The 27,640-nt window shown below is 45.1% G+C and overlaps 2 protein-coding genes and 1 pseudogene across 5 annotated transcripts in view; 1 reads left to right on the forward strand and 2 right to left on the reverse strand.

The window, feature by feature from the left end:
* The window catches only part of LOC118533374 (cytosolic 5'-nucleotidase 3A pseudogene), a 1,204-nt pseudogene extending 423 nt beyond the window's left edge, over positions 1-781 (forward strand).
* The window catches only part of QRICH2 (glutamine rich 2), a 31,988-nt gene extending 17,906 nt beyond the window's left edge, over positions 1-14,082 (reverse strand). The window contains 6 exon segments of the mRNA XM_078066130.1: positions 6,419-6,421; positions 9,883-9,934; positions 10,093-10,110; positions 11,607-11,738; positions 12,103-12,162; positions 13,522-14,082. Of these exon segments, the coding sequence (XP_077922256.1) occupies positions 6,419-6,421; positions 9,883-9,934; positions 10,093-10,110; positions 11,607-11,738; positions 12,103-12,162; positions 13,522-14,052 (796 nt within the window). The 5' untranslated portion in view covers positions 14,053-14,082.
* Positions 14,083-16,575: 2,493 nt separating this feature from the next.
* Positions 16,576-27,640, reverse strand: part of PRPSAP1 (phosphoribosyl pyrophosphate synthetase associated protein 1) — a 28,781-nt gene continuing 17,716 nt past the window's right edge. For all 4 annotated transcript variants that reach the window (XM_078066135.1, XM_036088639.2, XM_036088640.2 and 1 more), the window contains 4 exons: positions 27,420-27,565; positions 18,812-18,882; positions 17,866-18,012; positions 16,576-17,340 (listed from right to left, as the gene is read on the reverse strand). In XM_078066135.1, the coding sequence (XP_077922261.1) occupies positions 17,182-17,340; positions 17,866-18,012; positions 18,812-18,882; positions 27,420-27,565 (523 nt within the window). In that variant the 3' untranslated portion in view covers positions 16,576-17,181. The remainder of the gene's footprint in view (positions 17,341-17,865; positions 18,013-18,811; positions 18,883-27,419; positions 27,566-27,640) is intronic.

Consider the following 27,640-nt stretch of genomic DNA (forward strand, 5'->3'; position numbering starts at 1 on the left):
ATCACAGGGTTTGCTTGTTGAACAAGCTCTACCAAAAGCTAAACTGAAAGAAATTACGGCAGAATCTGATGTATGTTCAAGGAAGGATACGAGAATGTCTTCAATAAGCTCCAACAACACAGTCTCCCTGTGTTCAAATTTTCGGCTGGTATGGGTGATGTACTAGAAGAAGTCATCCCTCAGGCTGGTGTTGATCATCCAAACCTCAGAGTCGTGACTAACTCCATGGATTCTGATGAAAATGGGGTGTTCAAAGGACTTAAAGGAGAACTAGTTCATGAATTAAATAAACATGGTAGGGCTTTGAACAACACAGAACATCTCAAATCAACCATAAGACAGTAACAACACAACTCTGCTGGGAGACTCCCAAGGAGGCTTGCGAATTGCAGATGGACTAGCCAATGTTGAACACATTCTAGAAACTGGATATCAAAATGATAGAGTAGACGAGCTTTTAGAAAAGTACATGGAGGGGCACCTGGGTGGCTCAGTCATTAAGCGTCTGCCTTCGGCTCGGGTCATTGTCCCAGGGTCCTGGAATGGAGTCCCGCATTGGGCTCCCTGCTCGGCGGAGAGCCTGCTTCTCCCTCTCCCTCTGCTTGCTGCTCCCCCGCTTGTGTTCCTGCTCTTGCTATCTCTCTCTGTCAAATAAATAAATAAATAAAATCTTTAAAAATAAAAAAATAATAAAAAAAAGTACATGGACCCTTATGATATTGTTTCAGTAAAAGATGAATCATTGGAGATAGCCAACACTGTCTTACAGAAAATTCTGTAAACAAGCATTCTTTAAGACCTCTTTCCTGTGGATGCAACTGATACAAGAACTGCTTATCCATTCATCTTGCTCAAAAACTCTTATTTATAATATATTCTTGCCCTTGAAATTTTCCTTTGCATTACTGAATATCTTGAGACACACTGAACCCATCAACTGGAAGCTCCTCTTTCTTCACCTCTCTCAATACAGTCCTCACCACACTTTTTGACAGATTAAAAAAAAAAAAAACCCAAAGAATCTTAAAGCCAAAATTTGAAAAGTAACTCCTCTAACTTTTCCAAAATGAATTTTGTAGTTTATGTTATCACAAAGGTTTTTTTAAAGGATTTTATTTATTTATTTGAGAGAGTGAGTAAGTGAAAGAGAGCACAAGCAGGGGGCTGGGGGAGCAGCAGAGGCAGAGGGAGAGGGACAAGCAGATTCCCCGCTGAGCAAGGAGCCTGATGTGGAACTCCATCCAAGGATCCTGGGATCATGACCTGAGCCCAAGGCAGATGCTTAACCAACTGAGCCACCCAGGCACCCCACCACAAAGTTTTTTAGGGCCTTTTTTATACTGGCAAAGTTTGTAGAAGTTAAAAAGAAGTTTTATGAAATGGTGACATGATGTGCATGGCTTTAAGTTTTGCTCTTTTTATAATTTGGGTGAATTATGCTGATGGCATAACCATCTCCTGATATTGTGTTATGTGTGATTATTTTGTTTTTGGAACATTAATATTTACCATAAAATATTGGCACTTGGCGTTTGAAAAAACTCTTGGTATCCATATGTCACTAATCATTACAAAATGTTCTGTAGTGAAGCACTGATAATAAACATGAAATGAAAAGCAAAACTAAAAAACAAAACTCACACATGATCCGACTATATGCTGTCTTTAAGAGACATACGTTAGAAAAGAAAGAAACAGGTAGAAAGTGAAAGGATAGAAAAAATAAACCATGCATATAGTAATCAAAAGAGAACTGGGGGTGGCGCCTGGCTGGATCATCTGGTGGAGCAAGCGACTCTTGATCTCAGGGTTGTAAGTTTGACTCCCACGTTGAATATAGAGATTACTCAAAAAAAAAAAAAAAAAAAAAAAAGAGCAAGAGAGAAGTGGAGTGGCTGTACTAATATCAGACAACATTGTTAATAGAGACAAAAAAAGACATTTTATACTGATAAAAGAGTCAATTCATTAGAAAGACATAATAGTTTTACAAATATATATGAACCGAGCAATAATACCCTAACAAACATAAAGAAAACCTGACAGAATTAAAGGGAGAAACAGACAGTTCAACAATAATAGTTGCAGACTTTAATACCCCATTTTTGATAGGGATAGAACAAAGAGGCAGAAGATCAACAATAAAATAAAAGACTTGAACCATGGACCAACGGGACCAGCAAACATCTGCAGAACACTCCACCCAACAAGATCTGGATAAACACCCTTGCGTGCACACACAACATTTTCCACAACAGACCATATGTTAAGGCCACTAGAAAACAAAATGAAACACAAAAGCACAGGAAAAATAAAGATGTTTTCAAACATATAAATACAAGCTGAAATTCATCAACAGCAAGACTCACACTACAAGAAATGTTGAGCGAAATCCTTCAGGCAGACAGAAAACGATACCAGATGGAAACCTGGATCTACACAAAGGGGTAACAAGCCCTGGAAATGTTTTTCTTGACTCAAATCCCTTTGAAAGATAATTGACTGAACAGAACAAGAACAATGTATTGTGGGGTTTATAACAAATGTAGAAGTAAAATGCACGACAACAATCGCATAAAGCAGGCGTTGGCAAACAATGGCCCATGGGCCAAGTCCATCCCATCATCTGTTTTTGTAAATGACATTTTACTGGGACACAGGCAAACTCATTCATTTCTGGATTGTTCATGGTTGCTTTCACGCATGACAATGGAGTTGAGCAACGGTGACAAAGACCGTATGACCCACAAAACCTAAAATATCTACTTGGCTCCTTCACAAAAAGTTTGCTGACCCCAGAAATAAAGGCACCTGGAAATATTTTATTGTCAAGTCCTTATACTATTTGTGAAGTGGTATAATTATCTCTTGAAGGTGGATTGTGATAAGTTAAAGAGGTATAAATCTATAAACCCTAAAGCAACCACTCAAATAACAAAGATGTGTATCTATTAAGCCAACAAAGGAGGTTAAAAAACAAAAACACTCAAATAATACCAAAGAAGTAGAAAAAAGAAGGTAAAAGGAACAAAAAGCAGATGGAACAAATAGAATCCTAATAGGGTGACAGACTCAACCCTAATTATATCAATAATCACATTAAATGGAAATGATCAAAACAGCAGATTGTCAGGGGTCCCTGGGTGGCTCAGTTGACTAAGCATCTGACTTTGACTCAGGTCATGATCTCAGGGCCCTGGGATTGAGCCCCATGTTGGTCCCTACTCAGTGGGGAGTCTGCTTCTCCCTCTCCCTCTCCCTCTTCACGCCCCTCCACCTCTGCTTGTGCTCACACACATTCTCTCTCTCACATAAATAAATAAAAATTTTTTTTTAATTAGAGATTGTCAGATTAGTTAAAAAAGCAAGACCAACTATACGCCACTCACAAGAAAAAAATTTTATATAGAGAGACACAGATAGGTAAAACAAAAAAGAATAGAAGATACACTATATTCATACTTGTAAAAGAAAAAAAAAGCTGGAATCATTATATTAATATTAGACAAGGTAGATTTCAGAGCTAAGAATATCACTAGGGATAAAAAGGTCATTTCTTGGGACACCTGGGTGGCTCAGTAGGTTAAGCGTCTGCCTTCGGCTCAGGTCACGCACGATCCCAGGGTCCTGGGATTGAGTCCTGCATCCGGCTCCTTGCTCAGCAGGGACCCTGCTTCTCCCTCTGCCTGCAGCTTCCCCTACTTGTGCTCTTTCTCTCTCTCTCTCCTTCTCACAAATAAATAAAATCTTTTTTTTTTAAAGGTCATTTCTTAACATAAGGAGATCAATTCATCAAGAGGGCATAACAATCCTATATGTCTCTGCACCTAATAATGGGGCTTCAAAACATGTGAAGCAAAGCCTGATAGACCTACAAGGAGATATGCACAAATCCACAGTTATAGTCAGAGATTTCAGTACCTTTATCTTGCTAATTGACAAGCAGGCAGAAAATCAGCAAGGACATTGTATTCATTTTCTGGAGCTGCTATAACAGACTCGGTGACTTAAACAACAGAAATGTATTGTCTCCCAGCTCTGGAGGCCCGTTTGGGATCCAGGTGTCTGTAGGGTTGGTTCTTTCTAAAGCTGTGAGGGAGAATCTGGCCTCTGGTGGCCTCAGGCATTCATTGATGGCTGTCTTCTCCCTACCATCTATGGGCAATCGTCTTCTCTTTGCATGTGTCTTGTCTTTCCATCCAAATTTCCCCTTTTTATAAAGACTCACTTATATTGGATAAGGGCCCACCCTAATGGCCTCATCTTAACTTGATCATCTGCAAAGACCCATTTCCAAATAAGGTCGCATTTACAGGTACTGGGAGTTAGGACTTCAACACCTTTTGGGAGGGGTGGGGAAGGACACACAGTTTAACCCTAACAGATACAGTAAACTTGAACAACACTATAACCTACTTAACCCGATCGACATTTATAGGATACTTTCCCCAACAACAGCAGAGGACACATTCTCAAGCGCACACAAAACATTTATCACGATAGACCATATTCCGGGCCATAAAATATACATCCATCAATCTAAAAGGATTCAAGTTGTACAAATTATATTCTCTGACCACAGTGGAATTAAATTAGAAATGGGTGACAGAAAGATCCCTGGAAAATCCCCAAATATTTAGAAACAAAATAACAGACTGCTCAATAGATCATGGATGAAAGAAGAAATCAAAAGGGATATAAGAAAGTATTTTGAACTAAATACCAGAACTTGCGGGATGCTGCTAGAGCAATACTTAGGGATGTATTTATAGCACTAAATGCCAATACTGAAATAGAAAAGAGTCTCAGCTTGCACTTCAAGAAACTAGCAAAAGAAGAGCAAATTAAACCCAAAGCAAGCAGAAGAAAGGAAATAATGAAGATCAGAGCAGAAAACAATGGAGAGAAAACAACAAAGAAAATTGATAAAATGAAAAACTATTTGAGTAAATCAATATAACTGATAAACCTCTAGACAGACTGATGAGGAATTAGAGAGAGAAGAGACACAAATTACCATCAGGAATGTCATCAAGGAAATACAAATTAAAACATGATACCACTACACACCTATTAGTATGGTCAAAATCTGGAACACTGACTAATTCAGCAAATGCTGACAAGGATCTGGAGCAGCAGGAACTCTCATTCATTGTTGGTGGGGATGCAAAATGGCACAGCCACCGTGGAAGACAGTTGGCGGCTTCTTATAAACAACTAAACAGGGCGCCTGGGTGGCTCAGTTGGTTAAGCGACTGCCTCCGGCTCAGGTCATGATCCCGGGGTCCCGGGATTGAGTCCCGCATCGGGCTCCCTGCTCAGCAGGGAGTCTGCTTCTCCCTCTGACCCTCCCCCCTCTCATGTGCTCTCTCTCTCTCTTTCAAATAAATAAATAAAATCTTTAAAAAAAAAAAAAAAAAAAAATAAACAACTAAACACACTCTTTCTATATACCAGCAATCACAGTCCTTGGTATTCACCCAAAGGAGTTGAAAACTTATGTCCACACAAAAACCTGCACACAGATACCAACAGCAACCTTATTCATAATTGCCAAAACTTGGAAGCAACCAAGATGCCCTTCAAGTAGGTGAATGGATGAACAAATTGTGGCCCATCCCAGACCACGGAATATGATACAGCACTAAAAAGAAATGAGCTATATCGAATCATGAAAAGACATGGAGGAAACGTGAATGCACAGTGCTAAGTGAAAGAAGCCGTCCTACCGTATGATTCCAACTGTATGCGACATTCTGGAAAAGGCAAAACTATGGAGACAGTGAAAGGATCAGTGGCTGCGAGTGGGGAGGGAGGAATGAAGAGGCAGAGCACAGAGGATTTTTAGGGCCGAAAAACTACTGTGTATGGTACTATCATGGTGCGTCCATGCCATTACACGTTTGTCCAAACTCATAAATTGTACAACACCAAGAGTGAAGCTTGATTAAAACTATGGACTCTGAGTGACATTATGTGTCCTTGTAGGTTCACCATTTGTAACAAATGTACTGCTCCGATGAGGGACGTTGTTAGTGGGGAAAGTTATGTGTGTGTATATGGGCAGAAGGTATAAGGGAAACCTCTATACCTTCTACTCCATTTCTTTAAATTTATTTACTTTTAAGATTTTATTTATTTATTTGAGAGAGAGAACAAGCAGGGGAAGGAGCAGAAGGAGAAGCAGACTCCCCGCTGAGCAGGGAACCCCAATGTGGGGCTCGATCCCAGGACCTTCAGATCATGACCTGAGCTGAAGGCAGATGCTCAACCCACTGAGCCACCCAGGTGTCCCTTTAAACTTATTATGTATTTATTTATTTTAAGGAAGCTCCATGCCCAATGTGGGGCTTGAACTCACAACCCTGTGATCAATCGTCACTGCTCCACTGACTGAACCAGCTAGGTGCCCCTATACCTTCTACTCAGTTTTGCTGTGAACCTAAAACTCTAAAAACAAAGTCTTGTTTTTTTTAAGTCAATTTTTAAATGCCGGGAGGGGGGATGGCTCCATGAGCCACAGCTAGCAGTTTCCCCACTACCCCCTTTTAGGCATATCTAATCCTGACCAGAGGCTGTGTTGTGATCCCCATCACAGTCATTTTTTAGTCAGGATCCAGGTTCCAATGATTATAATCTTTTTTTTTTTTTTAATTTTTTTAAAAGTAATCTCTACCCTCAGCGTGGGACTCGGAACTCACAACCCCAAGATCTAAGAGTTGCGTGTTCTACTGACTGAGCCAGCCAGCCCCCACCCCCGGCCCACCCAATGCTTCTAATCTTAAATGTCACCTGCAGTGACCAACCTCTGTAAAGCCACAAACACACAGCTGTTGGTAGGGGACTCTGGCCAGGGTGAGACTGGCCCCACCCCAGGGTGACTGTGGACTCCCTGGACACCGGAAGACCTTTAAATCTCAGCAAAACAATTTCTTACTACTCACAAAGAACCTACAAGATCCCAGGAAGCAGGAAAGATTTACAACCTCTTCGGACCTCACACAGTCGGAGCCTGCCGGGTTGGGGGCACAGTACTTCCCCGAGGTCCAAAGCTGCCTCACTGGTAAGACTTACTGGCCCAGCTCTGGGACTAGTTGATGCTGCCCCAAAATCACTGAACAAAAACACTAGCTCAGGGTCCTAGATTCTTTTACTACTCTTGTAGAGCAAGTTACCACTAATGTAGACATCGAAAACAGCGCGAGTTTATTATCTCAGTTTCCATGGGTCATGAGTCTGGTGTTGTTTTATCGGGTTCGCTGTTGGGGCCTCAGCTGCAATCCAGGCTAAGCTGCGGCCTTATCTGAGGCTCGGGGTTGTTGCCAGAATTCAGCTCCTCGTGGCTGGAGCTCTTAGCTCCTAGAGCCCACTCTCAATCCCAGCCACGCGACCCCCTCTCCATAGGGGCCACTCTGGTTTCACTTTCTCGAGGCGGGCTCGCCTGATTAGGTCAGGACCACCCGATCCCTCCTTTGATTAAACTTGAAGTCAATTTATTAACAACCTGATTATGCGAGAGATGCCCCACCATATCCGCAGGTTCTGCCCACAACCCGAGGGGATTATATGTGTGCACAACAGAGGGTGGGAATCTTAAAGCAAGTCTTAAAAGACACTCCAAGAAGCAACTGCTGTGGACTTTGTGTCCAGGTTATTGCCCGACACTCAGAAACAAGAGTAACAGAAAATGGCAGGAGAGTGCTGCTAAACCTCCCTGACTAGCCAGTCATTCACCAACTGCCCCAAGAGGAAGAAGGGGACTGTATTAATATGTTCCAGATGGCTGCCCTGACAAATTACCCCGCAGCTTAGTGGCTTCAAACAACACGAATTTGTTATCCTAACAGTTCAAAAGGTCAGAATCCCAGAGCTAGTTGCACTGGGCTGAAGTCAAGGTGACGGGCAGGGCTGGCGATGGCGTGGGCTCTCGGCACAACCTGCGTCCCCTCTCCTCCGGCTTCTTAAGAGTGGCTTGTGTCCGCGTCGCTCCAGTCTCTGCTTCTGTGGCTGCATCGCCTCCCCCTCTTCTGTGGTCGAATCTCCTGCCTCCCTCTCAACGGTACCTTTGTGATCCCACCACCGGGCCCACCCAGATGATCCAGAACCAGCCCCCATCTCACGATCCCTAACTACTTCACGTCTGCTGAGTCCCCTTCTCCGTGTAAACCGACATTACTCAGCTTACCACGGTGACTAAAAGCAAAGTCATGGTTTTACAGAATGCACAAAAGTTTGCGATCCTAGAAAAATGGACATAACAGCTACAGGGGTGGGGGAGGGGGTGGAATGGGGTTTTAGAAAAGTTGGCTGTTTTTGTTGCTGGCATTCGAGGACACCCACATTGTTTCTGAGGATCATGGGAACTGAAAGTCATGAGTGCCCGAGCTGACATCCTAACGGGAACCGTGCTTCGGACTCATCCGGATTTCTAAACAACAAACTGGAACTACACAGCCCCCTTCCAGCTGGGAAAACCCGGAACGCAGCCCTCTATTGCTCTGTCCCTCACACCCCACACCAACAAGCCAGGGGTTTTGGAGGCAGCGATGCCAGGTGCTCTATGTTAAGACAACTTCTCAACTCTTGCACCTTCCAGGATGGTCAACCTTGTGGGACTTTCCTACCAAAGAGTGCCTCTGCCATCTCTCCTTATTTCAGCAAGCCTAAGGTGGTGTCATTTAAAATGCACCACCAATTTCTGAACCCCTAAGACAAGGAATATGCTGCCAATTAATTACAAAACATCAACTCAAAGACACAACCTGATTTCGGAGACACTAAAACGTGAGGGAAAAAAATTTTGAAAAACAATACAATGATGTAATGTATGGGGGTTAACATAACAATAAAAAAATTAAAAAAAAAAAAGAAAAACAATACAATGTGAGGAGAAATATGCATCTTTGAATCAATGGGTTTATTTTGAGTCAAAGTACAGTTAAGCCCCTCCTTTCCTGCGAACCTGTTAGGTTGTGATCTGAACAATGAGAATGTACGATGAGCTCCTCTCTACACAGGATGGATCTCGCGCTTCCTCCTGAGCTGGAGCTTTCTATCCTTCCTGCCTTAAATGAGATCCCCCCAAGCATGGAACCTGCTATTTCCATGACCCCAAGACACCATAAAATGTTTATTTCTATTTCCCTGGGGATGTGCCATGGGGTGGCCAGGCAGATGGAAGTAGGGTGACTCTTGTGAAGCCCCTTCCTAACCTGCTCCACTGTTCTTTGGGTTCCGAAGCCCAAGATATCTAAATGGTAGTCACAACTGAACAGGGGATCACCTACCCTCAATGGAATTCTGAAAATAAGTTTTAATTTTGGCTACTTTATAAAGTAGAGGCCACAAGGCTTCGAAGAGAAAATGCCCTTTACCTCGGACATGCTATTTCTGCAAGAGATCATCTGTGCTCAAGGTGTGTGGACCCGGTGAAATTGTCACTGAAAGATTCTTCCATTGTTACGCCCATCGCCATGGCTCTAGCTGGAGACTCAGATGCATCACCTTGATGACGGGAATGTGAAGCAGCTTTTTCTTCCCTTAAGCAAGTTTGGATTAGCGTGCTAGGGTTGGTTGGCTCTTCCTGGTTATGGTGTGCCTTTCATTCTTTCTGACCCTTAGAAGTAGCACGCGGAGGGGGAGGGGAGGCAGACGGAGAAGCATCATGGTCATCTTTGTGCATATGAGCAAAGTTGTGGAGAACGCCCTGCTGCCCATCAGGATCCACGCTTGGAAAGCACTGGTCTGTGTCCTCGCGTGCACTCATGTCCTGGGACGGGCATCTTCCACCTCAGTTCTGAGCTCCTGGAACTGTGGCTGCTATGTGTGTGCTTGCAGCCTTCCTCCTCCAGGTGGAAACACAACACCCTTCCCATGTCCGGCGTTCCAGAGACGGGATTTACTCCTCTGTGCTGTCACCCCCGTACTCACCGTCCTAGCTTCTGTCCTGACCCTCTACTTATGACGTGGGCAGATGGTGCATCTCTCCATTGCCTGAGAGCTACCACCCCTCTGCCAAAACACTCGGTCGACCTTAAAAACGCTGAGTCTCGAAATCCTAATCTCATATTTATGTTAAAGGGTTCCACCAACAGGGCCAGAAACATTGGTCTCCAAGCATGTTTGTTGTGTTTTCTCAGCTCCAGACGGTGAAACTCCACTGCGTTCATGATGGTCTGTGCAGCGGCTGAACTTGTCATTGTCAGAGCTTGTTCTCTTGCTTCTCAATAATCTTTGAATATTTATATTTATACTCCTTTGTTCCTGGGGCTGTTGACAATTCTGAGCAACTGTCAAAAACAGACACTTTCTTACCTCTGGAGAATTGAAAGTGTCTAAAAGGGCTTCTGTCATGCTTATTTCTAGGTCTGGCAGGTGTCCTGCCGGCACCCTAAAAAAATGTGTAGTTCACTCAAAACATGATACTGCTATGTGTAAAGAGCTTTGGCTTAAAAACAAAACAAAACAAAACAGTGAAAGCAGAGGCAACCTTTTTCTAGGCCATTCCTTTTGCTTGCAGGGTCCTTCTGATGCTGCTTTCCTCTGAAGATGCCCCCCACCCCATTCAAAAAGCAATCTTAGAGACCAGCAGGGTGTCTTGTATCCACGTGATATTTGACGTGCCCCAGATGGCCACTTGGTGGCGCCAAAAGGTCCACTCTCTTCCCCATGTTGGTGTGGGTACTGGGGGGTGAAACTTTTTGAGTAACCCAGAGGCACAAAGCCAGAAGGGGAATATCCAGACCAAAAGGGCAGCTGATCCTCGTCCTCGAGGGCCATTTGATAATACCCATTTTATTCAGATAGAGAAAGGGTGGGGATGTGAAAACGATTTGGAGAGCACCTTGGCGGCTCCGTCATAAGCGTCTGCCTTTGGTTCAGGTCATGATCCTGGGGTCCTGGGATTGAGCCCTGCATCAGGCTCCTTGCTCAGCGGGGAGTCTGCTTCTTCCTGCCCCTCCCCCCGGCTCGTGCTCGTACACTCTCTCTCTCCCTCCCTCTCACTCTCAAATACATAAATAAAATCTTAAAAAATAATAAAAATGATTTAGTTATCCTGTGCACTGCCCTAGGACGGACAGATGCATGCATACACTCGTGTGTCAAGTCATCAACACAGGGCCCCCTAACGACATTTTATTCCCAAGGTTGGTCATCTCTGTCCACTAAGCATAAAGGGACTCAGGCATTTCAGACCAGACTGTAAGGAACTTTGAAAAGCTACAAAAGCAAATAAAAACTTCACTCAGGTACCATTTTCCATCCAATTGGAAAAAATTGGGTACAGATAGACAGTGCTGGTGGGGACTCAAGAAACACGTTCTCTCCCACGTTGTTGGGGAGGGTCTAAATTAGAACCATATCTGTGGAAGACAGTTTGGCAAAAGTGAGCCGAATCACAAATCTGCATTCCATTTCTAGGAATATACCCTATGAATATGTTTGCACACGTGAATGTCACATTGGAGCATGGTTTGTTTTAAGACTGGAAAAAACACTTAAAACATCCATAATAGGAAGCATGAAATTACAAACATCCACACAATGGAATACTGTGCAGTAGCAAAGACGGAGAGGTCCAGGGGAGCCCCACCCGAAACCAGTGCCCAGGTCCCCAATTTGTTCACCCCTTGTGAGGCCTTCCAGCCATCCGTAATCGCTTGCTCCAGCTCCTCCCAGGTGACCATGGTGACTTCTTCTCCAACAGGCATCAAACTCATCTTCCGGCTCACTAAGTCCTGATAGTAACAGACAACATGCAGGCAGACAGACAGACAGACACACACACACCCCAAGTTTAATCCCAGAAAGCTTTAGGAACAGAACTGAGCTAACAGAATCCACAGCCCTAGTCCTGAGGAGAAGTCACTGTCTTTCAAGTGACCAGTGAGATTTGGGCAGCCAGTTTCCTGTCGTATGTGGGCCCCTGGTGGGACACCGGGCAGGGATGGAAAGGATTTCCCCTCAATCCAGGGGTAGTGCCCAGAGGGACAGAGGGCCTCACCCAACTTCGGAGGGACACAGACATCTGGGGTGGGAGTCTGGACATCCTCCCCTACTGCCCGCTTGAGGGCCCTTTGTTACAGAACTTGCCCATATTACCAGGAATTCATCCCGTTCTCTGACTATCTTCTCTAGTACATCAATCCGTTGGAGGGCTTTCTGGAAGAAAAGTTCAGAGATGGAGGATCAAAACAGCCCCTCCTGTGGCCCCTACACATACATACACACACACACACACACACACACACACACGGAAGAAGAAGAAAGGCGGTGTGTGGATCTTACAGGAGCAGGGAGTAGAGAGGGGGCTGCTAAGTCAGCTAAATTGTTTTCTTTCCAGCCAACAAGAGGCAGGAAAGTGAGGTGTGGTGGGGGACAGCGTGCCAAGAGCAAATGCTAACCCAGGGGTGGGAACCTTTGCTCCCGGGATTCACTTCCTCCTACCCATGATCGAAGCATTCTGGCACTACAGAATGAGGCTGACCTCGCCTCTCAAGGACAAAAATGATCAGGTCCTTCAAGGGTGTCTGAATGGCTGTGTGGTTTAAAGAGAAAAGCATCCCAAAAGAACCCAAACAAGGGCCACCTGGGTGGCTCAGTCGGTTAAATGTCTGCCTTCCGCTGGGGTCATGATCCCAGGGTCCAGGGATCGAGTCCCACATCGGGCTCCTCGCTCAACGGGGAGTCTGCTGCTTCCCCTGCTTGTTCGGGCACTCTCTCTCATAAATAAACAAATAACATCTTTTTCAAAAAAAGAACCAAAACAAATTGCTAAACTTAAGTTGTTCCATATGACTTCTGCAAACCTCCGGAAAGTAGGAATCTAAAGGTAAAACAAGCCCTTGGTCAAAAAATCAATGAATCAATCAATCAATCAATCTAAAAACACCACACTTCGAAAAGAAAAGCTTCCCAGGGCAAAGGTGAGTCCCACTTGGGGCTCAAGGCCTGGGATGAGGGGCGGAACGGAGGCAGGGGCCCCCGTGGCCTCCCTCAGCCTCTCCCTGGGCTTCTTCCTAACTGCCCCTCCTCCTCCTTCCAGCGCTAAGCCCCTGGGTGGCTTCCCGAGAGCCTGAAATAAGAGCACTGCCTAGTGCTTTGGGGCCCTACTGTTCATCTGAAGGGGGTTCTACTTCTTTCTCCAAGAAAACAAAGATCCAAGTGAAGGTGTGGCTGGGGGTCTGAGAAGGAGCAGCGGAGTGGTAAGGACAGGCACTGCATGGGAAGGGGGCGACTCCGTGATCCGCGAGGTGGGGTCCCCGCCGTCCCTCACCGCAAGGCTCGACTCCGGGAGCTCCTGCGCCTTTTCCTGGGCTTCTTTGAGGGTTTTCACGTCCTCCACTACCTCGTGCAGCAGCTCCATGGCCTGCAAGGTGGACACGGGGCCGTTCCGAGGCCTGGCGCGCCCCCACCACGCCCGCGCCTCCCGGCTCCCGCCGCCTCCCTTCCCGCCCCCGGGGAGTGGCCTGTGGGCTCCGCCCCCCCCAGCTCCGCGCTCACCTGGGAGACCTGGGAGACCTGGGAGACGGTGGCCTGCTCGTCCTTTGCGATTTTCAGCGACCCTGCTCGTGCCCTTGCCGGCGTCAGCTTGGCCGGCTCCTCCTCCAGCCAGTCCCGGGCGTCCAGCTCGCCGATGGGGGCCGTCAGGTGCTGCACGTGGCTCACGATGCCCTGCACCTGGCTCGTGACGGTCTGGAGCTGCCTGCTGAGGTCCTGCACCTGCCCGCCCAGGCCCTTCACCTGGCTCTCCAGCGCCGCCGCCAGCGTCGGGGGCTTGGCCAAGCTGCCGCGCGGCTTCCCTTTGGACACAGCCAGCTGCGGGTCGCTGAGCACGGCCTGCGGGGGCTCCAAGGTGCGGCTCGGCTCCGGCGACGGCAACGGCGACTGGAAGTCGATGCGCACCTCCTGCAGGTTGAGGCTCCGGAGCATGGCCACGATGAGCGTGTGCAGGGCCGTGAAGTTGACGGCGCCCACCTCCGGGGTGCCGATGGCCAGGTCGGCCAGCTCCCGGAGGGAGACCATAGTGGTGGCCGCCGTCGCGGGCGGCATCGTGCGCCCTCTCAGCAGCGGTCCGCGCCCTCGGCCGGCCGGGCGGCCATGTCCCCCTCACTGCCCCCCGCGCCCCTGGGCGCTCTCCGGGGCACCAGTCACTGTCTGCCGCCCGCCTGGAGGACGGAGGGGAAGCGCCCGGCCGCCGGGCTTCCCACCCTCTGCTCCTGGGGACCCGCGCCCGCCTCCCCGGCGGGGTCCCGACACCCGCCTACCCTCCGCCGTCCAGTCTCCGAGCTACAGCCCTGGGCCGCCCTCCCCTCGCGCCGGGTCGCGGCCAGCAGACGTTTGGAACGGGAGGGATGGCCCGTTCGCTGCCCGGTAGTGCGGGACCCCGCGCGCCCCCAAGGGTTCTGCGAAAGAACTGGCGCCGTCTAGCCGGCCGGGACCTGCCCATACGCGAAGCCACCCCCCAACTCGCAAGGGGAGCCCATCCTAGCGGGGTCTGGGGAAGCCTTGGCCATACCCCAAGGCACCACAAATTGTTACCATCAGTTATCGCTCCTAAAGGGGCCATGGGGCTGGGTCAAGGCACTGCTGTGGGAACACAGCAGTTTGGGGAGGCGAGGCATCCTATGGCTCACCTAGATTCCAGCCGTCCCTTAACCTAGGAAGGCCTCCCATTCATTCAGCCACTAAGAACAGGACATGTAAGAGACACCATGTGTGTCCTTAGCCTGTTTTCATTATTTAGGGCAGTGGCACATTATCTAAGGGATGCAGTCCTGAGACCTCGGCCTTTTGGGGACAGTTCCCATCTCATTTTGCTTCATCAGAAAGGAGGGTAACTTGGAAAAGACCACTCGCCACCCAGGCAGCTCCAATCCGTCACCAGATGACAGACCTTCACTGTGCCACCCTGGCTTAGTTTATGTCAAAACAGACTCATCTGGTCAGGTGCCAGCATTTCAGCTCATCCCAAGGCAGGATTAGACAAGAGTAGAGGAATTTGGTGCTCTCAGCAATTGGGGCTTGACTTCCCCACACCAGATTCTTCCAGAAAATGTAAAATGTCAGTGTTTACATTCAGGAAAGCTAAGGAAAACCTGCGCAAAAATCTGTACCATGTACTCCTATTTTAACTACTTCTCAAATTCAAACTTTTAGTCTGCGTTGGTAAAATGTAATGGAAACCCTTCGTGCCCCTCGTCCCCAAGTGTTGCCTGGGAGTGGAGTTAAACATCAGTCTAGAACCTCCAGGAAGGTTAACACCTGAGGATTTTTATTCACCATCATAGTCCCAGCGCCTGACACTCAGTGGGGCCTTCACGTGCTTGCTGATACCATCAAAAGAACAAATTCTTTGCAGCCTTGTGCACTTAGGCTTTTACCCCATAAAACAAAAGGCTGGATCACAAAGTTAAAGCCTTGTAGTGGGGCATCCACGGTCCCAGAGGGTGTGGAATGTGAGCTTCTTGATTCTAGGTTCAGTGACTTTCCAGAAGGATGTATCCCTGCTACTACTGTGCTAGTGCAGGCCGGAATCTTAACTCCCAGAATCCTCACGACTTCATCTGCATATGCCTGAGACCTGGCCTCATGCCAGGCACATATTAGGACCCACTAAGGGCCCATGGAAAGGGTGTATCTGAATATATTCTATTTCTAATCCCAGGAAATATATTCTACTAAATAAGTACATAGAAACACCTCTGTTCTTATAGACACAGGAAAATAAACATTAACTGGATGTATAAATGGAATTTTGGAGTTGAAAAGGACCTCCCTCAGCTGTCAGTTCCAAACCTCCCTCTTTATACCTGATGAGAGGCCCAGAAAGGACTAGTCATCTGCCTGGCCATACGAATAAGAACTAGGTTTCCTGGGTAATAGTCCACAGCTCTTCCTCCACCACCATGCTATCTGATAATTAAGTTCTTACTCAAAATGCCCCTACTTGGACTATTAACAGAAGAGAAGGCAACTTGTGTGCTTGAAAAAGCTAATGTGCTCAAAGTCTTGATTGTGGCCTGGGAACTTTTCAAGTCATTAGGAAAGAGGGAAAAATGTCAAGGAAACGTCCCTGCAAAGAAATTTAATTGTACAAAGTAGCAAATTGTCCTTTACTATCCCTCAGGAACAGAAGCAATTCCAGCTCATTGCCCAACAGACAGGCTCTGCTCCTTCCCATTACATTCAGTCCTGCCCAGAGCAGGCTGAAGGTTTAAAAGGCCTACCTGACAAATGTGCTATAAACTAGAGTAATTTTAATTGCTGGGTAGAAAGGTCAAGTGCAGTCCTGAGCAATGCCTAACACTGTCACCTATCACACAGGAAAAAGTATAATTCGTTCCGTTTTTTAAAAATTTCGATTTTTAAATCCATTATTCCAACAAGTATTTGACTTTGATGTTTAGGAAGGGGATGGAACCTACAGGTGGAGACTCCTGTCCAGGGTTCGGGACCAGCCATGGACCTGGAACACCCTTTATTTTGCACCCGTGGTCTTCTGCACCGTCTGGACAGAAGTCAGTCCACCTCTAAGGCAGGGGAGCGGGCGGTTCTGCAATGTAGCGAGCAGACTTGCAAGACAACAAATTCTTTTATTTGCCATTGAAGAGCAACGCAGGTATCCAGAGATAGGGTGTACTCTCTAATCTGACCTCCTCGCTGCGGTAATGCCACAAAGGCTTTGTTGTTCAGTGGCTGTAGGCACAGCAGCTTCTCAAAGAAAAAGAGGGTTTCCTACAAAGACTTACGTGAGGCTGACGGGGGAGAGGACAACTAGAATGGAAACAGTACCAGGGCACTCAGCTTCCCTAACCAAGTTCAACGCTGACACACATTTCCCTGCGGTAGAAATACCCGAATGTTACAGAGCTAAGACTATCTGCCTTTAACTCCTTTTCAGTATCAACAAAATTTGGGGATTCTTTTCAGGAAAGCGTCTGTAACTTTTGTTTAAGGAAGAGGATGGCGATGGCAGACATTTAAGGCCATTTATCCATCAGCTCTGTCTTCCCCTTGACTATCTTAATGCCTCCTACCTACCCAACTTGGTGAGACAGACTATCTGACTTCAGGCTATTTCCAGGCCTCCTTTGAGAGGAAACACTGTGTACATAAGTTGATGGCACTGCTCTCCACACGTTTTCCTTAGGAGTTCCACGGTCAAGGCAACAGTGACAGCTAGTCATCCACAGTGATGTTTCGGAAAAGGTACGCCATGGACTCCCCATTGTGGATTCTCCGAATTGCTTCAGAAAGAATCAGACTGATATCCACAGTCTTTATCTTGGGACACTGCAGCTTCTGCACCTCATGAGGGACAGTGTTCGTCACCACCACCTAGTCATTGCAGCAGTGGAAGATAAGCACTGTTACTGATGTGTCCCCAACGTGGTCACCCAGAAAAGTCTGTCCCACATTTAGTTCCCACAGCCCAAGTTCCAAACTACAAAACCTTATTCCACCGAGTATAGTTTTTACAAACCAAACTTAACTGACCTTATACAAGAAAAACGTTACATGGTTCAAAACATAAGATTACGAAGGTCACGGTCTACTTATGCAGAAATGGTAGGGCGAGCCCCGGCACCGTGCAGAACGGGAAGAATCCAAGTCTTGAGAGAAATGCTACCACAGTACCAAACTACACTGAGACACGAACCATACCGAAGTACATAAAGCGAACCTTTATGAAAATAGACATCTATTCCTAACTATACATCTGTCCCAACACACTGCTAGCCACCAAGGGCTAGAATTAGTTCAGAGGTCCTCTGGAGAGGGGTTAAGCAACACTGATGGAATCATTTTACTATTCACAGAAAAAAGAGCAGCAAATTCTAGGCCCATTAAGCACAGACAGACCTCGTCAATGGAGGACTCCTCGATCAGGCGGGGGGCCTCCGCAGACAGGATGCCGTGAGTGGCCATGACGTAGATCTTGTAAGCACCTCTCTCTTTCAGGATCTCCGCAGCAGCAACAAAACTTTCCACATCATCAATAATGTCATCCTGAGGAGAGACCAGAGTGAGTAGTAAGGAGCTACCCTCTGTCTCTATAAACACACTCCTCTTTGCTCTTCTCTGCACTTTGTTTCAGAGGATCTCCAAGTGGAGATCAGAGCCACCTGCCTGGGCCCAAGATAGCACGTCGGGCAGGGGCAACAACCGTGTGGACCGTGCTTTGCGTGGCTGTCAGTACAAAGAGCAGCAAAGCCTGGCAGTCACATGTGACATGCACAGCTGGAGTTCCAGACTGCCAAGACTCATTTCCCTGTTGCACACTTCTGATTAACCCGACATAGCTGGTGTCCCATTTACTTTTTCTCAAGACAAAGTGAGATGACAAGAACACAGAAATAAAGCAAACCATTGTAATCAGGCCCAGCAAAGGCATTTAGAGGGGGGAGCAAACAGATCATGCTGAAGTACGAAGAATGAGACACTTGTTCTCATTAGTGAAAATGGAACCGCTCATCTTTAGTTCCTCACGTGGCCCCAAAGCTGGAGGTTGAGTAGGGTAGGTCAGCTGCTCTGGTGGAACCTAGACCCCTTAAGACAAAGCTTATTTATTGGGGTTGGAATTTTCTTACAGGAGATCCTATGCTCTTTTTACATCTATCTGTAGGTTATAATAATCCCTGTTCAACTACATAAAAATTTCTACTTGTCCTAAAGGAGTTTGGGTGAGAAAGGACAGATGGATCCATTTAACTCCATCATCTTTACTAGAAATGTAATCCCAAAGTGGACAAGCCATGAAGAGCCAGCAGTGTCATCCGTGCACACGGAGGGGGACACATGACCGTACCACTATGATTGCGATGCGCCCGCCAACGTCTCCGACTACAGTTATCGGTGGCTTCTCTTTGGCCATCATCACTAGCAAAATAAAACAAACCACAAGATTCTAGTTAGTCATGTGTCACTAAATAAATATAATTGCAACCCCATTCCCTGAAAGCAGTGAAAAAAAAAAAAATTATTAAAAAAAAAACAGGGCGCCTGGGTGGCTCAGTTGGTTAAGCAACTGCCTTCGGCTCAGGTCATGATCCTGGAGTCCCTGGATCGAGTCCCGCATCAGGCTCCCTGTTCGGCAGGGAGTCTGCTTCTCCCTCTGACCATAACCCCTCTCATGTGCTCTCTCTCATTCTCTCTCTCTCTCAAATAAATAAATAAAATCTTTAAAAAAAAAAAACAAAAAAAAACAAAGGGCAACCCTCTTGGGTCTCCTCCCTCCTCAGGAGCTTTGTACTATCACTTTGCTGTCACTCAATAAACCTTGTTTTGCTGCCCACTCCCCCCAGTCAATCAATCAATCAATAAATAAGGCAGGGGGGGAATTCTCCAAAATGAATCTGGGGTCTCTCAGAAATAGATTTTCTAGGGGCGCCTGGGTGGCTCAGTCATTAGGCATCTGCCTTTGGCTCAGGTCGTGATCCCAGGGTCCTGGGATCGAGTCCTGCATCGGGCTCCCTGCTCAGCGGGAAGCCTGCTTCTCCCTCTCCCACTGCCTCTGCTTGTGTTCCCTCTCACGCTGTGTCTCTCTCTGTCAAATAAAATCTTTAAAAAAAAAAAGAAAGATTTTCTGGAGCAGTGCTGTCCAATACAAACAGGTGAGCCATATGTAATTTTACATTTTCTAGAAGCCACATTAAAAAGTAAAAAGAGGGGCACCTGGCTGGCTCAGTCAGTGGAGCATGCGACTTTTGATTTCAGGTTATGGGTTTGAGCCCCACTGGGTGTAGACGTTATTTAAAAATAAATTTTTTAATATTTTATTTATTTGTCAGACAGAGAGAGCACAAGCAGGGGGAGAGGCAGGCCGAGGGAGAAGCAGGTTCCCCGCTGAGCAAGGAGCCTGATGTGCGCTCAATCCCAGGACCCTGGGATCATGACCTGAGCCGAAGGCAGACAGACGTTCAACCGACTGAGCCACCCAGGGCGCCCCAAAAATAAAATCTTTAAAAAAAAAAAAAGAAAGTAAAGAGGGACGCCTGGGTGGCTCAGTTGGTTAAGTGTCTGCCTTCGGCCAGCTCCCTCTCCCTCAGCCTGCCGCTCCCCCTGCTTGTGTGCACTCTCTCTCTCTCAATAAATAAAAATCTTAAAAGAAAAAAAAAAGTAAAGAGATATGAGTGAAATTAATAGATTTTATTTTACCTGGTATATCCAAGATATTTCAGTATGTAACTGAGATGCAAATCTATTAGAGATATTTTACCTTTTTTTCATACTAAGTCTTCAATATCTGGTGTGCATTTCACAGAGACAGCACTTCTCAGTTGAGACTAGCTAGCCATGTTTCAAGAGCTTAAGGGCCACATGTAACTACCAGCCACCGGTCTTCAGACAGCACAGGTCCAAAGACTGAGTGGCAGAGTGAGGAGGATCTTACCACACACAGACGCAGCACTGCAATGCCAGGCAAAAGAGAAATAATCTGACTCTCGCTAAGACTGATAAATGTAAAATATTACTGATAATTACTGATAATGTAAAATAAACGCCACTCTGTAGAAAACCAAACAGGTAAAGGCTGCCAGACAGAGAGCCAGCTTCACTTCATTTTCTTCCAAAGTGACTTTATTTGGACAATGTAACCTTATTATCACATAACTACACGACTGACATCATAAGTTTCCTGAAAATTAGGGACGTGAAGACAGTAACTATGACTCCATCATTTCTTCCTGATTTTTTTTTTAAGATTTTATGTATTTATTTGAGAGAGCGCGCGCGCATGAGCAGGGGGAGGGGCAGAAGGAGAGGGAGAAGCAGACTCCCCGCTGAGTAGGGAGCCCCAACGCAGGGCTCGATCCCAGGACCCTCAGATCATGACCTGAGTGGGAGGCAGACATGTAACCGACTGAGCCGCCCAGGTGCCCCCATTTCTTCGTGATTTGACTGGCCTTTAAAGTACGGGCTTCCTATCTCACTACATAATTTATACCTGGAAAAGGCCCATCCATGTACAGACAACTCCAGGATAGAGAAGGGAAGTAAGAATTCACCCTCAAAAGAAGGTTAGCAAACAGAAAGAGAAAGAGAGAGAGAATTTCAGAAGAACAGGCTAAGTATTCTTTTAAAGCTTTTTATTATTCTGAAATATTAAACCAGCAGTGGGAGAGGGACACAAGAATAAAACTCAAAGTAATTCTCTAGGTTAGCAACCATCAGCAAATAAACCACTTTAGCAGATTCCTATCTACAGGTACTGTGAATCTCAAAGAACAGGTGTGCCTTTCTACATACCAGCACATTGGCCAAGCTGAAATCCAGCACGATTTTACTGGCAAATTTCAATCAACATTTCCTGATTTCCCATCCCAGAAACAAGGGCAATTTTTTGAATTTGGGCAGTCAAAAAGCTCTGCATACAACTACCACTTAAAAGAAGGAGAAGATAAACCACCAACATTAGGAAAGGCTTCCCTAAATTCTGTCTTAAATTAAGCCATGTGGGGGGCACCTGGGTGGCTCAGCCGGTCAAGCGTCTGCCTTCAGCTCAGGTCATGATCCCAGGGTCCTGGGATCAAGCCCGGAGTCCAGCTCCCTGCTCAGTGAGGGAATCTGCTTCTCCCTCCCCCTCTCTCCCTCTGCGCACCCCCCCACCCCCGCTCATGCTCTTTCAAATAAATAAATAAAATCTTTTTAAAAATTAATTAATAAAACCATTTGGGTAGATGGCTGTGTTGACCTACCCACTTCTCAAAGAGATGTGGTCCCTTTTCTTGACCATTTTCCTCTGTAAAAAGAGAAAAAAATTGCAAACCAGTATCCCTCATCAAAGACCAATAAAAATTCAACTCTAGTTTGATGAGGAAAACATGTCACAGTGCTCCTGTTTACTTTTCTGTTAATTCTGCTTCTCCCAAAAAGCTTCTATCAGTTTGGAATGAAAAAACACAGGCATGGCCAGGACAGAAGCTTAAAAGGCTTTTAAAAAGCAAGCCTCTCTCCCGGTATGTTCATTCTCTGCTCATTACTGGTTTTAGGATCTGGATAAAACTGAACACACAATTTGGTGGCTACTAAAAAACAGAAACAGACTTTATTAGTAGGGTCAAGGGAAATGAACAGTACCCCACAGGCTATTAAAAAAAAAAAAAAGTCCCAAATTTTCTAATAGGTTGCCCCAAAAATAAAACTCTGAAAATTCAAAATTTTCAGTAGAAGAAAGATATGTACTGGAGATTAAGGATAAAGGATGCTAAAACTACCCTATGTTTAAGATTCTGTTCCCTTTCTTCATTTTCTCAAACAAAACCCAATCTGTTTAAGAATAAAATGAATTGTGTACCATTACTTATGGCCAGGAATCACAAACTACATCAACTTACTGTAGTGAAAATGTCAATTTATCAAGTGACCTCAAATCTTGAAGGAAGTAGGAAATTATCTTTTGCTTTTAAAGTTAGCATTTTCTACATAAAATAACACTGCATTCACAACCATCCTTAAGTTTTACACACACTCTTTCACTCTCTCCCCAGAGTCAATTAACCAAACCTTCCTCTCTTAGAATATAGGATGAGAAAGGACCAAGAGGAATTACTCATTCCTTATCCATTTTGATTTTGGTCTATTTTTAGTTCAGTGGGAGGTCAAACTTTATCAACAGACTGACATTAAAAAGAGATAGAATAAAATAAAGTCTCCAGTAGGACTGGAACTAAAATTATTCTCAAGCTCATGACTTTATCCACGTGCAAGCAAATCAAAACTGACATCTAATAGATGCTCAAGAGGAGCTAATGTCTGTTTTCACTTTAGTGGTGAAAACCACATCTTCATTTGTAAAATTATCAAGCCAGGAAAATCAAGCCTTTCTCTCCTTTTTGCGATCCAAACTCTTAATTTTCACCACTGTGGCAAGCACAGAGCAGTGTTTAGAGAACCACTGACATATAATCCTTTCAAGTTCATTAGATGCCCTTGCCATCAGGATGGAATGAATTCTATCTTACAGAACAGAAAAATTTATACAACTTCACTTTTAATTTCTCAACTTTGGCACTACCGACATTCTGGCCTAGAGAACTATTTGTTACACTCGAAGGACATTCAGCGGCTTCTCGGACGTCTACACAAGATGCCCGTGGTACCCTCCCTCCAGCTGGGTGGAGAGACCAGAAACGCCTTCAAACATTGTGAAATATCCTCGGGGCGGGACGACACAAAACCAAAGATTCTGAGAGTGAATACTTTTGGTCTTGTCCTAGCACTCCAGTATCTTCAACCTCATTACTATTTTATTTTATTTGAGAGAAAGAGAGTGCATGCGTGCGGGCAAGCAGGGGGAGGGGCAGAGGGAAAGAGAATCTCAAGCAGATTCTGTGCTGAGCTGGGAGCCCAACTGGGAGCTTGATTCCACGACCTTAAGATCATGACCTGAGGGGCACCTGGGTGGCTCAGTCGTTAAGCGTCTGCCTTCGGCTCAGGTCATGATCCCAGGGTCCCGGGATCGAGCCCCACATCAGCCTCCCTGCTCGGCAGGAAGCCTGCTTCTCCCTCTCCCACTCCCCCTGCTTGTGTTCCCTCTCTTGCTGTGTCTCTCTGTCAAATAAATAAATAAAATCTTAAAAAAAAAAAAAAAAAAAAAAAAAGATCATGACCTGAGCCAAAACTAAGTCAGTCACTTAACCGACTGAGCCACCCAGGCACCTCTTCATCCTCATTACTATTTTTTAAAAGATTTTATTTACTTATTTGAGAGTGAGCGAGCGCACGCACAAGCAGGGGGAGGGGCAGAAGGAGAAGGAGAAGCAGGCTCCCCACTGAGCAGGGAGCCCGATGCAGGGCTGGATCTCAGGACCCTGAGATCATGACCTGAGCTGAAGGCGGATGCTTAACTGAATGAGCCATCCAGGCGCCCCTCATCCTCATTACTATGAAGTAAACTATTATAACATACTGGAAGCATAACTGATATATAAATATAAAGCATATTTAATTTGGAAAGTACAATTACACAAAACTAGCATTTTTTTAAAGCATTCCCTTGCCCAAATCTGTAAGAAGGAATCAGAGAATGATCCTATGGCAACTGTAAAAGTTGTAATGTAAACACACTGACAGGTCTATGAGGGAACACACTGCCGTACACCACCATATAGAATATTACACTAATTTGGCAATATCTATCAAAATAACCTTTGACCCAGTAATTTTATTTCTCGGTCTTTATCCTGTAAGTACACTGAGTCACTTACGAAAGAACATAAGTCAAGGTGAGTCACAGGGAGTAACGTGTGGTGACTGAGTGCACACTCCAAAGCCCACATCTTGGTTTGTAAATACCACTTTCCGCTAAAGGAACTGGGGCTGCTCGTTGAAATGATGATTCCACAGCTAAGAAAGTACAAGATAAATATGGAACATCTAGTTGGACCAGGAAGTAAGGAAGTATCAAAAAATGATACGAACATGTCAAAAGAACACAGAGAGGGGCTTGAAGAGGCTCCCTTTGGCCAAGTCTAAGACAATATGAACATTACTATAAATAGTAGCATTGGATTAGAACACCCTGAATAAATTAACATTCTATTCTATTTCTGATATAAGTGAATGAATAGGGAAGAAGGGGAATTGGAAACATCACCACTTGATCACAATCATAGTAATAACTGATTCAACCTAATATGAGAAATAAGCCTCAATAAAGAGATATTCTATAGAAAAACTGGCCTGTATTCTTCAAAAATATCAAGGTCATGGGGTGCCTGGGTGGCTCAGTCATTAAGCGTCTGCCTTCGGCTCAGGTCATGATCCCAGGGTCCTGGGATTGAGCCCCACATCGGGCTCCCTGCTCGGCGGGAAGCCTGCTACTCCCTCTCTCACTCCCCCTGCTTGTGTTCCTGCTCTCGCTATCTCTCTGTCAAATAAATAAAATCTTAAAAAAAAAAAAATATCAAGGTCATAAGAGACCAAGAACAGAGGAGCCGTTCCAGATTATATGAGACTAAAGAGAAAGGTCAACTGAGTCTGATGTGTGATTTTTATTGGGTTCCAGGCCAGAAAGAAATGATTTTCCTTTGCTCTAAAGGATGCAGTGGGACAACTGGTAAAATATGAATACGGTCTGCAGATTAGGTAATAGTATTGTAACAATGTCAGTTTCCTGAGTCTGATAATTACACTGTGGTTATGTAAGAGAGTATCTGTTTTTTGAAATATTTACTGAAGCATTTAGGAATACAGGACATTATGTCCACAACTCATCTCAAATGGTTCAGAAGAAAAGAGTATGTATATAAATGTTAAATCTGGGGCCTCTGAAGAGTAGAGAGGAATTCTGTATTATTCTTTCAACTTTTCTCTAAGACTGCAGTTTGTTCAAAAGAAAAAGCTTCATTCCAAACCCCAGCTCCACCAGCTCCCGGCTGTGCTCAGTTGCCTCACTGGCAGAATGAGGGATAACACAAGTACCTACAAGATTGCGTGAAGTCTGAAGATCTACTAAAGAGCTTAGAAAACTCTTGACACAGAAGGGCTCAAGAGATGTTTATTATTGGCGCTTTTTCATAGCCAAAGATTGGAAAAACTCACATGTTCGTCAACAGGGGACTGATTAAGAAAATTTTTGTCTATCCATAGAATAGAATACTCATGAAACTGTAAAAGACCGAGAGAGCTGTACAGACTGATGGGGAAGGAGCTCTTGAATGAGAAAAGCAAGGGGTAAAACAATGTGGTTTAATATACTCCTGCTCTGTGAAAATGAGACAAAGAGAAATACATTATTTGCCTGCATATGCATAGAGCCTCTGAATGGATATAAGAGACCAACTACACTGGGTATCAGAGTAGCTGGCTGGGGGGCAGGGGGAAAGAAAAGTTTAGGTGGGGTAGCAAAGTTTTTTACTATAAAGAATTTCATACTTCTTAAATTTTGAAATATGGGAATATATTGCCTAGTCAAGAACTTTAATTATGAAATCCTCAGATAAAATAAAATGCTGCAATACCAAAAATTCAAATTAAAAGAGTTTATTACTTGTTTCTCTTGTATAAAAAACCTCCAAAGTTTACACCTTAGACAGGAGCCTGTCTGAAGTAGCCTGTCTGGGGTATAACCATTCTGGTATTCCCTGCCCCCCCCCATTAATCTCTGTATGTTTCTGAGCTATGGCAAATAGATACAGATTTTAAAAAGAAATAATCTCCTTCCTCTAAAAAATATACTGTTATCTTCCGGTATAGAATGCCAGTTATTACCACTCAAAATCCATGGAAATAAATAGCCTCCACACTGCTGGATTAATAACAATTTAGTCAGGGGGCACCTGGGTGGCTCAGTCGGTGAAGCATCTGCCTTCAGCTCAGGTCATGATCTCAGTCCCAGGATCGAGCCCCACATTGGGGGTCCCTGCTCAGCGGGGAGTCTGCTTCTCCCTTTCCCTCTGCCCCTCCCCCCCCTCAAATAAATAAATAAAATCTTTAAAAAAAAAATAAAAAAAATAACAACTTAGGGATCAGGTCAAAGGGTTGTATTACTAAAATAAGTGTTAGAAGTTACCTGGATCACCAAAGCCTGGTGTATAATCAACGGTTGCTATCGCCCACCTTACCAAAATATAAAAGCTTAAGATTTCACACCTACAATTTTTTCACTAAAGCTAAAATTAGTTCATACTCTCTGAATGCTAAGTGCTACCCAGATTAGTTCAATTGTCCTTACACAGTCTGTGAATGTAATGCCACCTCCTTTTACAAAAGGGGAAATCAATGTAATACCATTCAATTATCTAAAAAAACCAAGATGGGGTGCCTGGCTGGCTCAGTCGGAAGGGCATGTGACTCCTGATCTCAGGGCTGTAAGTTCAAGCCCCATGTTGGGTATAGAGATAACTTAAAAATAAAAATCTTTAGGGGAGCCTGGGTGGCTCAGTCGGTTAAGCATCCGCCTTCAGCTCAGGTCATGATCCCAGGATCCTGGGATCAAGCCCTGCGTGGAGCTCCTTGCTCGAGGGGAACCTGCTTCTCCCGCTCCTCCCAGCTCAGTGTTCTCTCTAATAAATAAATAAAAATCTTTTAAAAAATTAAAATTTAGGGGCACCTGGGTGGCTCAGTTGGTTAAGCGACTGCCTTCGGCTCAGGTCATGATCCTGGAGTCCCGGGATCGAGTCCCACATCGGGCTCCCTGCTCAGCAAGGAGTCTGCTTCTCCCTCTGACCCTCCTCTCTCTTATGTTCTCTGTCTCTCATTCTCTCTCTCTCAAATAAATAAAATCTTAAAAAAAAAAAAAAAATTTTTTTTTAAATTAAAATTTAAAAATTAAAAAAAAATCTTTAAAAACAAAACAAAACAAAACAAAACAAAAAAAAATAGCATACAGCCATATATGTATTAACTCCTAGCCATTCATATTACTCAAAACTTTCTTCAATTTGCAAGTGAAATAATAGAGCTCATCTTACACGGCAACTCCAGACCCGGATGGACAGTAGCATTTTTGACCATCGGGGGAGAATGGCGACCGTCATCCATGTCCAGCTCTGTACACTGGGCTTCACCGTGGATCACAGCTAACCCCAGACGGAGTCTCTCAGCGTATGACTGGGCCCTACGAGAAAGACAAGAAACGGGGAAATTCACAGGAAGAAAACCCAAGTGTTGCCATCTCATCACTATTAATCAT

This window comes from Halichoerus grypus, chromosome 2 (genome assembly GCF_964656455.1).
Source record: "Halichoerus grypus chromosome 2, mHalGry1.hap1.1, whole genome shotgun sequence".
In the NCBI taxonomy this organism is placed as follows: Eukaryota; Metazoa; Chordata; class Mammalia; order Carnivora; family Phocidae; genus Halichoerus; species Halichoerus grypus.